Genomic DNA, 15,183 nt, shown 5'->3' with positions numbered 1-15,183 from the left:
CCTGCAGCCTTTTTGGCTGCAGAGCAGATATGATAACCACTCTGCCAGCCAGGCTGGCCATACGATCCTGCTTGGATTACTGTGTGCAGGTCTGGTCTTCTGGTTTCCGTAATGATGCTGATACAGTGAAGAGAGAGGGTTAGAGGATAATTGCAATGTTGAAACGAACCTTGATATGTAAAGATAAGGAAATAATTTTGTCTCTTTATAAGACCTTGATCCACCATATGATCTTGCTTGGACTACTGTGCACAGATCTGGTCTCCTGGTTTCCGTAATAATGCTGATACAGTAGGGGGGGGAGAGAGAGAGAGAGAGAGAGACCAAAGGAAAGTTAAGGATGATATCAGGATTGTGGAATACAGATTATGAAGACCAATTAAAAATTTGTGGAATGCAAGTCGCTGGCAAACAGGAAAATGAGGGATAACATGATTAAGACTTACAAACTTCTGGAAATTTTCATTTTACAAATAGTGGGGAGAGGATGAGAGGGCATCCATGGAAGTTGAAAATGAATGTAGTGAAGAAAGGGATGGGAGCTAGATTTTTCTCTCATAGAGTAATGTGTGATTAGAATGGGTTGCCTTTGGAGGTTGTGATTCACATCATGTGAATGAAGTCAACAAAAGGTACAAATAACAGCTGGTGCAAATAACATGTGGTTTCACTTGATGAGTCACTGACTCCCTGGTAGTATATTTTAATAATAATAAAAATTTAAAAAAAATGAAAAATAAATAAAAATAAAAAAGCCAGCACACATAAGTAAATTTGAGTGCCTACAACAATATACTTATCATCGTCACACTGTCAAGATTGCAGTTTTACCCTTTCCTCTTAACCTCTTAGGGAAAATGTAATAATTGCGCTCATTTTAAAGGGCAATTTTTCTTTAAATATGCTTGCATCCATCCCCCCGTGATTGCTTGATTCCTCCCCTCTTACTGAGGGGGGCCTGCAGCTAATTAATGCAGCTGGGTCACCACTCCTTGCTGCATCCTCTAAGGGCAGTATTTCTGACCATAATCCATGTGTTCTCACACACGGATTAGTTATGCGGGAGGAAAAAAAACCCTACCTTTGTGTGAGACCGGCTATCTCACCTTTAGTCACCAGATAAAGGCTCCTCTCATGTCACCGATGGGAATCGAACCTAGTCTTTCTTTTGTGAAGTGTTCTGTCATAGGAAAAATATGGGAAACATTGGTGTAGACGATGGAAACGGAGAGCTGTAAAGTAGGCACCCTCCATCGAGGAGTCTTTGGACTCCTTACAGGTGTCACAAAATAATAATAAAATAATAATCTTTATATGGGTATAGTAACTTTCTCAATTTATACAAACCCCACACTCATAGGCAGTATTTTACAAATGGTCATCATGTTATCAACACACTCAACAATATATTATCAGCCAAACACTAATAGGGCCAGAATCAAGTGCTCTCACAACATTCATCAGCTCTCTACTGAACTCAACCATTTTTTTTGGAAAATGGATACCCCCCCCCTGCATACAAATCCAAAGTCTTACTGACTGCATAAAAATTTATTTTCATCCCATATGATTGAGGATCTTAAAAAAACAAAAAAAAAGGGGGGGGGGAGAAGTCAAACACTACACACCAATATAAACTTCAGGTCAATTTTAAACTACATATCAAATGATCTAAAAGCAAACCATCTTATTTCAGATCACACTAGTCCCATATTACAATCTGCAGAAAAATCACTGGAAGAAAACAGTAAATATCCAACACCGAAGTATATAAAACTTATACATGTCAATAATTAGTATGAAAAGTCTAGACTTTCATAAAATCCCTGTATTGGACATAGATACTATTAGATGGAAGAAAACTACATTCCTTCATAGAAGCAGAAACAAATCAGAAAGACTAAAGTTTGGTTCAGCATCTGCTGTAAAACAATTTTCAAATCTTAACCAATGACAGTATCAAGTTATTCAAAATTAGGGAAACATTTTTATAATATTAATTATTATAATAATATGACAATATATTATTATTATTATACAATATATTATTGTGTTATTAATATAATCTGTTGACTGAGTAGTTAGCATATCTGCTCTCTGGCCAAAAGGCTGCAGGTTCGAATCCTGCTGTGGGCATGGATGTTTGTGATTGTCTGTGAAAATACTGATGGTGGTGATGATGAGTGGTAGATGGCATTGATGTAGTTGTGGTTCATTGTAGTTGGTGGAGAGAGAGAGAGAGGTGTAGAGTAGGTGCCCTCCCTCAATGAGTCCTAAGACTCCCTGGAGGGTGTCCTAAGACTTATAAAATATAATAATAATAATAATATTATTATATTTTATAATATTATCTTTATAATAATAATGAGACTTGAATCACAAGCAGTGATTTAAGCCACAGAGGATGCTCATTAGAAATTTAGGTGTAATTCTTTTTTTAGATCTTGCATGTCTACTACATACTTGATTGATGTGCCTGTACACACACACACATTATACACAGGTGCACCAACACATACAGCTATTATTTCAAGTTCTGAAGATATCAGTTTAAAATCAGGTGAAATATCTATAAAGTTCAATGAACTCGGGCTTACTTTTTTTGCATTCTTTAAGTCATTACCTGGTTTGTCAAATGGATGGCATATCCACTCTCCAACCAACAGGCTGTGGGTTTGAATCCTACCATACATATGGATATCTGTCTTTAAGACAGATACCCAAATGTATGGTGGGATTCAAAAATTCTGCCTTTAAACTCTAGAGAGGGTTTTTAGAGCATCTTACCCTTAGCCCACCAATGATGTTAATACTAATATACTGCATGTTTATGTCCTTTTGTGTATGGGATTCACATAAAAATATTTCTATATATTTTACATAGAAGAAAATGAATTCCAGTATGAAACTATTTAAAGACTCTGATGAGGCCTTTTTGTTAATGTTAATTAACAAGGCGAGGCCTAGTGTTAACGGAAATACCACTAGTTCATTTGAGAGCAGAGTTTCTGCCTTATCTAACCCTTGAGCTGTCTATGGTGCTGGTGGATGATATGTATTCAATGTTTCATATGCACAGATAAGAATAAATAAAAACAAAAGCATGGCATTTCTAAATTTTGGAAAACTGAAATTACGTACAGTAACAAACTAAGAAGTGAAATATAAATTTTTGCAACTAATTAAATTTATACTAAACTTATATTTATAGAAGCAGCCATAACTGTTTAGTTTCTTTTTTTGTATATGATCACTGATAATGTTGTTGGCAAAATTATGATATGTTACCATATCACTATAGCACACTTTTTTAATTGTATATAAATAATTATTTACAGTGTGTAAACCTCAGCCCACAAATGAATGTAATTTATTTGTAGGCTTAAGTTCATAAACTTACTAAGAAAGTTAATATATTAACTTTCTTAGTTAATTGATGTTAATTTCTTATTTAATTGAAATGATTAATTTCAATCATTTTAATTTGAAATTTACCTTTTGAAAAAGGTAAATTTCAAAGACAAATGAAGCCAGTTAAGATTCTTTATTAAATTAAGAATATAAAAATTAAGTTTTCATATTCTTAACCTTAACTTAAATGTTAATAGGAACATCTTTCCATCTTGCAGCTTGTCTTCCTCTCTCCCTTTGGTCTATATCTATCCACCTCTTTTTCAGTCCTAAATAGATGGTCTTTCCATTTCTTTCTTTATTCCTTGATCTTTTCATTTACATCATAAGTGTTATTTATGGAACAGTTGATATAATTTGCATTTCAGTAAAATTTCAGTTATTTTTGATAGTTTAGCATGGCTGCATAAAGTTTGTGAAGTTCTTGATTGTTGGTTACATATTTTTTGTAATTTATAGCTTGTCACAACAAAATCACTATGTTATATAGTGCAAAAATCAGTGCGGTTACAAGGATTTTACGAGGTTACGACGTAAATTTTACGAGGATGGTTCATTACTCTTAACAATGTTCAATTTCTCCATATGTTAATGGAGAAATTGAACAAGAGAAGTGAGAAAGTATGGATCTGTAGAAAGTGAAAATATTTTCTTGAACTTCAAGATCTCAGTAAATGAGAGTAGGGAAGGAGCGATGACAAGGGGCAATCCCTGGAAAGTACAAAAGGAAGCTGTGAGCAAGAGGGTGAGGAGTGGTTTCTTTGTGTGGAGGGTGGCAAAACCATGGAATGCATTGCCTGATAGAGTGGTTAGAGCAAGAACGGTCAATGAGTGGTATGATAGGCTTTGTGTTTCCTAGGAAGGACCTCCCACGATGAGTTTCTTGACTCCATGGAGGCCTGAATAATAATAATAATAATAATAATAATAATTTATAATTTCTAAGGTGGGACTGTTTTACGAACTTTTAAAATAATGAATTTTCAGATTAAAGATTTCTAAAAATCTTGTAACAAACACATTTCATAACATATAAATGGAGTGACATACCTATGCCCTGCAATGTAGGCATTACCACTAGTAATAGATGTATTTCCTGTTAACATTTTAAATGTAGTTGTTTTACCAGCTCCATTTACTCCAAGAAGACCAAAACATTCCCCTGGTTGGACGGCTACACACAACTGATTTACTGCAGGATTTTGGCCTTGTCGATAGACCTGGAAATTGAGGAAGGAGAAATATGTCACTCAAAAATGCTTACTGTTTTCATTTTAAACACTTACAAAATTTATAACTCACATAAAGAGAGGCAAAAATTGTTTCAATATACCAATATTAAAATACCACTATTGTCTGAACAGATTTTTCATCCTTAAAGTATATAATGAAAATAGAGCAATGACATTTATAATAGAAGTAGCAGTGTATTTATAAGTAGCATTTATAATAGAGAGGTAGTGGTGTATTTCAAACAGGGAAAAGGGGAGGCTCAGGGTGGACAGAGGAAACAGCATGAAAAGGTAGATACTCTAAGAGGATGTGAATGCATATGTAGATAAAAGGAGAAGGGGATGACCTGGGATAAAGAGAAAACAGTTGGATTTGAAGAAGGTTCAAATATGAATAAGGAGAAAAATAAATGACTCAAGATAAGCATGGAGAAGTCATATCAAACAAGTGGTATCAGTGGAACTAGCTATAGATTCAGGAATAAGCTGCTGTGTTTGTATACAAATGATAGCATTTGTAAGAAACAAAGCAAATGAAATGGTTGCATTAATTGAGTCTGTTCACCCAAGAATTGTTGGAATAAGTGAGACATGGTTGAATGACAATGACATCCTGACAGGAATAGAGATGGAAGGGTTATGATGTGTTTCATGAGGATAGAAAGAGTAAAAAGGGAGAGGGAGTGCTATTGATGATAGAGAAAGAGTTATGTCTTTCTCTATCATCATATCTCTCTATCTTTCCCTATACACCTCTACTTTGTATGGACATAACTAGAGACATAAGAGAGAAATAGTACCAGTGGTTTTCAGGCAGTATTGTGTGAGATAGAGGTGAATGGAATGAAATACTTAGTTGGATATTGTTACAGACCTGATAATGTGGATGATAGTGATTATGAAATGTATAATCAAATTAGTCAAGCAAATAAAGGGGTGATTTTAATTATAGCAATATAGGCTGGGATGATGAGATATCAAATGGAAGTAAAGAAAATTAGTTTTTTAATTTTTTTGAGGGACAACTACCTCAGACAGTATGTAACAGAGGGCACATGAGGATTGAGGATATTGGATTTGATCACTTCATCAGAGAATGTAATTATAAATGAAGTGTCAAATGACCCTACAGTTGGTGAATGTGACCATGAAGTAATTACCTGAGTTGTTGCCAGCAGTGTGAGGACCTCTGTGAGAGAAGGGTATATGTGGAACTACAATTATGAGAAGTTCAAGAGACAGCTTGCAGGTGTAGTGGAATGAGGAGTTTGCTGGAAAAGAGATCAAAGGGGGCACATAGTTCAAGAACTATCCAGTAGAAGCAATTTTCAAATGTATTCCAAGGGTGAGAAGGTTAAATAAGGTAGGTGTGAAATGGAAGAATGAAGAGATTAAGCATGCGATATGGAGGAAAAATGCATTATGCAGAAGCATAAGAGAAATGGTAATAACCAATTTCATGAGGATTACAAACACCAGGCAAGGCAGGTGACTTAGTTGGTAAAGTTAGCAAAAGTGAAGATTGAACAGCAGTTGGCTAATGAAGCAAAAAAAAAAAAAAGAATCCTAGGGAGTTCTTTTGATATGTAGCCAGCAAAAAAAAAGAATGATTATGGAAGGATGGCATTGATTGGAGAACATGTTAAAGGACAACTGCTGCAGAAGATATAGTGGAGATAGTTAATGAGCAGTTCATAAAGGTCTTTCATTGTTGTGAATGTGACATCATAGATAAATTGAGAGCAGTTGATGATGGGGAGGAGAGATTGACTGTAAGTGAGCAAGAGGTGTATAGGGAATTGATCAAACCTGATTTTAATAAGGCTGTGGAACTTGACAGTATATCACCATGTATTCTGAAGGAATGTGCCAGGGAGTTGGCATCTCCCTTGACATATTTTTTAAATATGCTTGCACTGGGTCGAGTTCCAAAGAAGGGCAAGATTGTGCCGCTTCATATGGGAAGTGATTGAACACGAGCATCAAATTATAAGCCTATCTGTGTGTCAGGTGCTGTGCTAGATTGTTGGACAAGCTGGTGAGAACTAAGATCCAGAATTTGGTTGACAACAATGGTATTATCTTTCATAAACAGCATGGATTTGCTAAAGGGAGGTCATGTTTTAGTAATCTGGAATTAGGGATACATAGTAGTACAGTTAGATTTTGCAAAAGCTTTTGATAGATTACTGAATGATAAGTTGATAGTCAAACTAGAGTGGATTGAGTTGGATATTAAATTAGTGCATTGGATCGGAGATTGGCTATCAGATAGTTATCAGCAAGTTGTTTATGGGGGAGCAATATCCAGGAAGAGGAAAGTCACTAGTGGTGTGCCTCAGGGACTGTTTTAGGGCCATTGCTGTTTAACCTGTATGTTAATGATATTGGCAAAGATTTGGATGTAGATATTCAGTTGTTTGCAGATGATGCAAAGAGTAGAGAAGATGTTGTGGCCTTACAAGAAGACTTGAATATATTGGGTGAATGAGCATGGAAATTCAGTGTAGTGTTGCAAAATATAAGGTCTTAAAATTTGGGAAACAAAGATGGGATGTAGAATTTTTCGCTTGGTGGAGATATATTGTTGGATGTAGAGGAAATAATAGATCTTGGGGTGATGGTGGATAAGGATCTAAAATTTTGAAGCTACATTGCCAAAATTGTGAGGACAACACAACAAATTCTGGGAATAATGCAGGGGACACTGACTTGTAGAAGTAAGGAGATTCTTGTTCCATTGTATAAGGCTTTGATTAAGCCACATATATGGACTATTGTGCACAGATTTGGTGACTTGATTTTCAAAATGATGAAGAGATGTTGGAAACGGTCCAGAGGTGACTGACTAAGGTACTTTCTGATCTCTGGAATGTTGATTAAGAGGAAAGGTTGAGAAGATGCAATTTATAGAATCTCATGGATACTAAGAAGAGGGGTGATATGATAACAGAGACCCACAAGTTAGTAAGGGATTGTTATAGGATCAATGTTGGAGAGGTTTTACAGAAAACCATGGGAGATATAATCAGAGGTTATCCCAGGAAGTTGTATAAGGAGGATGTGAGCAGGGGAGTGAGAAGCTGTTTTTTTGCATGGAGAGTTGTGAATGATTGGAATGCCTTGCCTGAGAGTGTCGTGTCTGCAGAGCATTTGAACGTGTTTAAGGCACGGTATGATGAGCTGTGTGTATGACAAAGGGAACTCCTAGATGAGTCTTTGACTCCATGGGGTCTTAGTTTAATAATAATAATAATAATAATAATCATCATAATAATTGGAGTGCTTAAGGGTCAAAGCTGTATAAGTGAGAGGAGACCTCCACATAGCCTTTAAAGGAATGTGAAGAATGTGACAAAATTTCATGCCGGCTGGGACATTGCCCGTTTAAACAAGGCCCCCTTTGTTTTTGCCAGGGAACCAAGGTGAACAGCGAAACGTCAGCTACTGGAACAAATCTGAAAACACACCACAACTCAACATCACTAGAATTAAAGATCCATACTATCAACCTAAGAAGCCTGAATGGCAAAGAAATGGAGCTAGCGGAGGATTAGATAAGTACCAGATCGACATACTAGGGGTGACTGAAACAAAAAAGACAAAAACTGGTGAGATCTTTCTGAGCAATAAATACAAAATATTATATTCAGGCAATAACAATCAAGGAAAAGAAGGAAAGTAGCCATAGTATTCAATACTAAATACGAGGCTAATCTTCTTGAATGGTAGGCAGTCTCAAGTAGAGTGATGTTGGCAAATATCAGAATGGGGAACTGGACAATGAGACTTATTTGTGCCTATGGTCCCACAGAAGGTTCTACTAAGGTAGAAGTGGAGGAATTTTTTGATGCTTTAGAAAAAGCAACTTACACAATGAAAAAGGAAAAGTTGGTCCTTTTGCTCTTATACTGTGTAAAAGCTTTTGCTCTTATACTGTGTAAAACTAGCTAAACAAAAGTCATGGGAAGACTTAAGAACATAGAAAATAAATATCAAGAAGATGGCAAGATATTCTGAAGGTTGTTGAAGCAGCTCAGAAATGGAAAAAAGAGTGCTGTAAAAGGAATTAGAGATGACAATGGTGATATGAAAACTGGAGAAAAAGATATCCTTGAAGTATGGAGTAATTACTTCGAAAAATTGCTAAATGAAACTAGCAGTGATGACAGTACAGTGATAAAAAAATGGAGAACCTATAGAACAAGTAAAACATTTCAGCTACATAGGCACGATTTTTAGTGAAGATGGCAAATTAAATATGGAAATAGACAACAGAATTATGGTAGGAAGTCAACTGAATAAATTCATATGGAATAAGAGAGAAATTAGTCAAAACACTAAATTAGCTATATTGTATTGTATACAAGACAGTGTTCAAACCAATTTTAACTTATGAATCTGAGAGCTAGGTCAGAAGTAAAACACTTGACCAAAGACTAGAGGCTGCAGATATGAGCATCCTGAGAAAGATTAGGAGCATGAACAGATGGCAATATCATATTAAAAACGAGGATATTAGGAAAGAACTTGACATCCTCAGCATCCAGGAATGCATTAGCAGAGCTAATCTCAGGTGGTATGGTCACTTAAACAGAATGGGCGAGGAAAGATTATTCCACTCATTTACCACTCTAAAAGTAAAGAACCCAGCTCTAACACCCCTGCTAACCACACTCTTGCCCAGCTTCCATAGGTGTCCCCTAGTTCTCCCACCACCAGTCCTGATCTCAAAAATATCCTCTGAATTAATCATATAGAATCCCTTTAGCAATTTGAATGTCTCAATCATATCTCCCCTCCTCCGCCTATCAACTAGTTTCTGCAACCCACAAATCTTCAACCTGTTCTCATATGGTTCATTCCATAGACCTGTTATCATCTTAGTCACTCGCCTCTGGATCCTCTCCACCTCCTCCCCATCAAGAAGGAACCGAGGTGACCAAATCTGGGCACAGTAGTCAATGAATTGACATGGAAGAGCTTGGGAAAGAGTTAATGAAAATGAAGAGTCAAGTTAAATGTATGTAGAAGGAAATTGAATGTTTAAAGAAGAGTATAACTAATATAAATGACAAGGAAGTTAATAATAAGAAGCAATTATCTAAGGATTATAGGGTTGCTTTATATGGTGACTCAATCATTAAAGGAGTGGTAAAAAAATAAAGTGCACAAGACAATTTTTACATGTGGTATACTAAACAAATATCAGATTCTTTGCATAGAAGAAAAGAGCAGGTATCAGAATTAGTGGTGAGCACAAACACCTTGACTTATAGACTGGTCTGTATATCTGTGATTGTAATCAAAGTGTTGGAAAATTGGTTAGAAATAGAATACAAGATTGAGTCGATGTGCATAAGATTCTATATGATGGTCAGCCTAGATTTCCGAAGGACAGGTCTTGTTTTAGCATTCTGTTTATGTTCTATGATAAGGTGACAAATGTGTTGGTGTGTTGGATAAGGGAGAATCATATACAGTGATTTTCTTAAACTTTGCAAAAGAATTTATTATTATTATTAAGTGACACCTCCAGGGAGTCCAGAGACGCATTGAGGGAGGGCACCTACTTTAAAACTCTTCTCCATCACTCAGTCCACCAACTACAACAAACCGCAACTACACCAATGCCATCTACTTCTCACCACTGCCACTAGTATTTTCACAGACAATCACAAACATCCATGCTCAGAACGGGATTCGAACCTGCAGCCTTTTGGCTGGCGAGCAGATGAGCTAACCACTTGGCCAATGAGGTCAGCAAGAAGTTTAAGAAGCTCTGCTCTAGGCAACTAGACTTGAAATCAACTGTATTTTTGGCCTACGGCAGATGATGATGCAAGCACCACTTCCACTGAGCTACGCAGGCCTCATTTGATGGATTACACCCACATGATAAGTTGGTGTACAAGCTGCAGAGGATAGGAATATATAGTGTTAGTTGGATAGAGTAGAGATTGGCTCTGTGAAAGATACCAGTTTTATATGAGGCATGTCTCAGAAAAGGAAGGTGACCAATGGCAGGCCCAAGAACAGAACCTCAGGTTCTGTTCTTGGGCCCCTACTATTTTACTTGTTTATTAATGATATTTCATGTGGATTGACTGAGGGTCTTCAAATCTTTGCTGATGATGCAAAGTTAGGTAGAATTATCGTAAGTAGTGCTGATGTTAATTCTCTACAGGAAGATTTGAATAAACTACAACCCCACTCATTTGTCATAACAAATGACAAATGAGTGGGGTTGCAGTTTTAATGTTAATAAATGTAAGGTGTTACACTTTGGGATACAGAGATATAAGACTACATACTGTATTTGTGGAGCTTTACTTCAGGAAGTGGAAGCAAATTGGTTAGTGAATGGAATGCATTGCTTGAGTGTGTTGTGAGTGAAGGAAGTGTAAATAACTTCATGCTCATTATGATAGACACGTTGCTGGTTGAGTGAGCCTCTCATGATGAGTCTGTTGACCCCATGGAGGTTACCAAATAATAATAATAATATCACCCACCTACCTATGCACGTCATGCCCCATTGGCACATAAAGCTGGGATGCATCTTATTCACTTACCCCTGTATTTTGTAATAATTCTGCTAATCTCCAGTTCTTCCAACTGTCTTTCTGGTCAGTCTTTGACAAGTTAGTATTGGCTTTCCCTTTTTTCCAGGATCTAGGTCATAGCTACCTTGGAACTTCTGTCCATTCTCAGTATATTGCTAATCCATTTCAGCCACACTTTTTTATTTCATCGATGATACGGTTTTGCTTTGTTTATGTAACTATTCATTTATTTTTTTTATATTTTTTATGTGACTCTCACCTATGAAAGAAAATGAAAATTATAAAAATTAATTACTTTTTTAAAGCTGGTCTGGAAACCCTGCTATTAGAGACCAAACATGGAACTTTTTCAAACCACTTCAGACCTCCAATGAGCAGGGTAATTGTCTCACAATGGATGATGAAACTCATCTTCCACTGAAAGAAAACCACAACAAATATCCATGTGCAGTTTGAGATTCAAACCCTAGTGGCTGGAGAGTGGATGCACAAACCACTTTTAAATAAAGTATAATACTGGAAGTATCTGCCTAAGTATCAAAGGCATTCCCCACCCTCTAAGCAAAAAACCTAGTCCTCCCCATGTCAACATATTATGACTCAAATTTCAAGGATGATCCTTATTCCTGCTCCCCTTCCCCATCACTCATGAATAACAATCCTGTCTCTTCACTTTTTTGATTGTCATCTAATTTTGTAACATATAAATCTTCAGTAAGAGTATTCCATAGATGTGCAAAAATGTTCTCTTGGCCACTCAACCTGGATCCTTTCCAACTATATCAAGATCACGTATACTATAGTTCCATGGAGACATTTAAAGGTCTTATAAAGAGGTATAATAGCCTCCTTATCTCTGCTTGGTAGCATGTTCTTCAATACCAGATAACCTTATGAACTACACATACCACCATTGAATTAGAAACTTTTATTTAATACCATGATGGACCTCCTTTATCTTAAATTACAACAGGTATGCAGTTTGGAATAGATTCCACAAAGTGTTGGATTGCATCTACAACACACAGCTGTTTACCAGACAGTCCTTTAACTGGCTCAAGTTTGATGGAAGAGGATTTTGCTCTCAGATCTGTTTTTCTAACACGTCCTATACATTCTCAATGGGGTTCAGTTCTGGGCTTTGTGATGGTCAGGGAATATGGTGGAAGTCACTGTCATGCTCACTAAACCATTGCTGAACAATTCTTGCACAGTGGACAGTAGCATTGTCGTACATAAAACAACCATCACCTGTTTCATAAAAAGTCAATATTGCAGGGTGAACTTGATTGGCAACAATGTTCAGATATTCCTTGGAGGATACCCAACCTCCAGCAATATCAGGAGACCCATTCCATACCAACAGAACATACCCCACACTATAACACCACCTCCAGAACCTTGCGTTGTGTTTACAAGGCAAGTTGGGTTCATCGCTTCATGGGACTCCTGCCAAACTCTCTGTCTACTGTCGGTACAGAACAAAGTGTACCATGACTCGTCAGACCACATGACATTTTTTCCAATCTTCATTGTCCAGTCATTGTGTTCCTGCCACCACTGTAAAGAAACTTTCTGGTTCTTCTCAGAAATCAGTGGTTTCTGTATAGACATGCAACTTCCAATACTGACCTTCTTCAATTCCCTGTGCATAGTTCTGTGAGATATGGGTTGGGAGCAGCCTCCAGTAAATGCTTCAGTCAATTGCTGTACACAGAAAACTCTATTTGTCCATACAAGCTTTCTCAGAGGATGGCAATCTCATTACTGACTGACAGACTGTCTCAGGAACCACAGTTATGCCTCTTAGACAAGCAATGTAGGTTATTCTTCCACTGATTAAACATCTGGGATATCTCACCTTTTGAGAAACCAATCAACTCTGCTTTTTTTCAAAATCATGGCTACAGCCAGACAGGCACCCACAATAAACTCTGAAGGATCCTTTGTTTTTTCCCATTGTGATCAACATTATTGATGATTAGTGATCAGCAGCATTCTTAAATAGTTGCCTAGAGCACATGGTGATGCACGCACCCAAGTATTTTGCATATTTTGTGTAAGTGACGTTTAGTACATCTGCATAAAGGCTTCTAATTCAGTGGCCAGTATATGTATTTTAACCACTCTTTTGCAATAAATCCTCTACACTTTAACTCACAGACTACCAGCACATTCAAATCCCTAGCCTCATTATTTTCACGTAGTCAAGTTATGTTAATGAGTAGTGCACCGCAATCATTTCATTCTAAAATACATAATCTTAGACTTTGCTACATTAAAGTGACAGCCATCCTCCTTTGTCCATACCGTCAGTCTATGTAAATCATCCTGCAAAATTTCTACACCATCTTTATTAATTATTACTCTGCTCAGTTTTGCACCATCAACAAACAACTGAAATCACAGATTTTCTCCTGCACTTATAATCAATTTCCTGATATATACTCTCAAGAGGTATACAGGATAGCACTACATAATTAAGTTCATTATTACTAAAATATAAATATAAAGAGCTAATAAGCTTCATTTCGGCGATATAAACAATATTTTAAATTAAGGGGATATAAAATCCACATTGTTTCAAAACCGAATAAGAAACTCAAAGATTGGAATCAGAGAGTTTCATGCCAAATATAGTAAACTATAAAGTATCGGCGACACTAGCGTGAGCTAATGCAAGTGACCCTAGTACGTAGTACAATACCGGACCAGTCGTTGCAAAGGTGGAGAAAGTTCAGATCGCTATTCTTAGGTATTTTCCATAATGTAAAAACACATTTCCTAGGAAATGTATGCTGTTATTACATTATGGAGGGAGGTCACTACCCAGACCGGTTTCAGCCTTTTTTGAGGCTTCATCAGTGAGTAGCTAGACCATAATACCAAAGTGTATAGCGAAAAGAACTTATATACTCTGCTATATGAGTTTCCAAAGAGGTGCAACCATTAAGTTACTTAAATATAAATATAAAGAGCTAATAAGCTTCATTTCGGCGATATAAACAATATTTTAAATTAAGGGGATATAAAATCCACATTGTTTCAAAACCGAATAAGAAACTCAAAGATTGGAATCAGAGAGTTTCATGCCGAATATAGTAAACGCCGAAGCGCCGATTATCTGCATCTATTTAAAACCCTACGTATATAGGTTTTTTTCCAGGTTAGCGTCGTACTACGACCATTATTTAAGTACATCTCTGTTTTCATCCAAAACCTTGATCTACCTTGAAAAACAATACTTAGTTTTTCCTAAATTATTGCAACAGATATATTACATTCACTTATCTTTATCTCTAAAATAAGAGAAGAAATTGTAATGCAAAAGAAACAATGTTAATGAAATAATTATACAAATGTAATTAAGATATGTGGGAGATGAAGTTCATTGTCTGGTGTGAGACTCCTGCTCCACTTATTGGAGGGCTGAAGTCATTATTATTATTTTGTGACACCTCCAAGGAGTCCAAAGATTCATCGATGGAGGATACCTACTCTACAACTCTCCATTTCCGTGACTACACCGAACCTCTACTACCATCATCATCTACATCAACTCCATCTACTACTCACCACCACTTGTAATTGCATGTTCTGAAGGGCCGAATTGTCTGTATAGTCTCCATAGCTCAGTCAGTATATATCAACAATCACTCATTTGAATTTAAAAAAATCCAGCAGCAAAGAAAACAAAGGTTTAATCCTAGTAAAATTCTTTTACTAGGATTAAACTCTCCTAGAGAGTTTAATCCTCTCTAGGATCAAACAAATATTGCATATTAATACAATCATTTCAATTCAGGAATCTTTTCATACTCTGGCTCAAAGTTAACACTCATTACAAAATAAGGAACACATCCTACCTCTGTTACTCGAGTACAAATTATCTTCAGGGATATTTAACTCACTCGAGAAAGTTAAACATGGAGATAATACCTAGTCTGGCCATAAATACTGTTACAACTTGAAAA

General features: G+C 36.5%; 1 protein-coding gene across 1 annotated transcript in view; it reads right to left on the bottom strand.

Moving 5' to 3' along the window:
* Positions 1–15,183, bottom strand: part of LOC150092596 (phospholipid-transporting ATPase ABCA1-like) — a 982,930-nt gene that overhangs the window by 158,634 nt on the left and 809,113 nt on the right. Inside the window, exon 42 of the mRNA XM_090414749.1 lies at positions 4,462–4,631. Within this exon, the coding sequence (XP_090270875.1) occupies positions 4,462–4,631 (170 nt within the window). The remainder of the gene's footprint in view (positions 1–4,461; positions 4,632–15,183) is intronic.

The sequence above is a fragment of the Typopeltis vanoorti genome, chromosome 25, assembly GCF_054136105.1.
Source record: "Typopeltis vanoorti isolate ZY-2024b chromosome 25, IOZ_Tvanoo_1.0, whole genome shotgun sequence".
NCBI classification, from domain to species: domain Eukaryota; kingdom Metazoa; phylum Arthropoda; class Arachnida; order Uropygi; family Thelyphonidae; genus Typopeltis; species Typopeltis vanoorti.
This window is presented reverse-complemented; position numbering and strand designations above follow the sequence as displayed.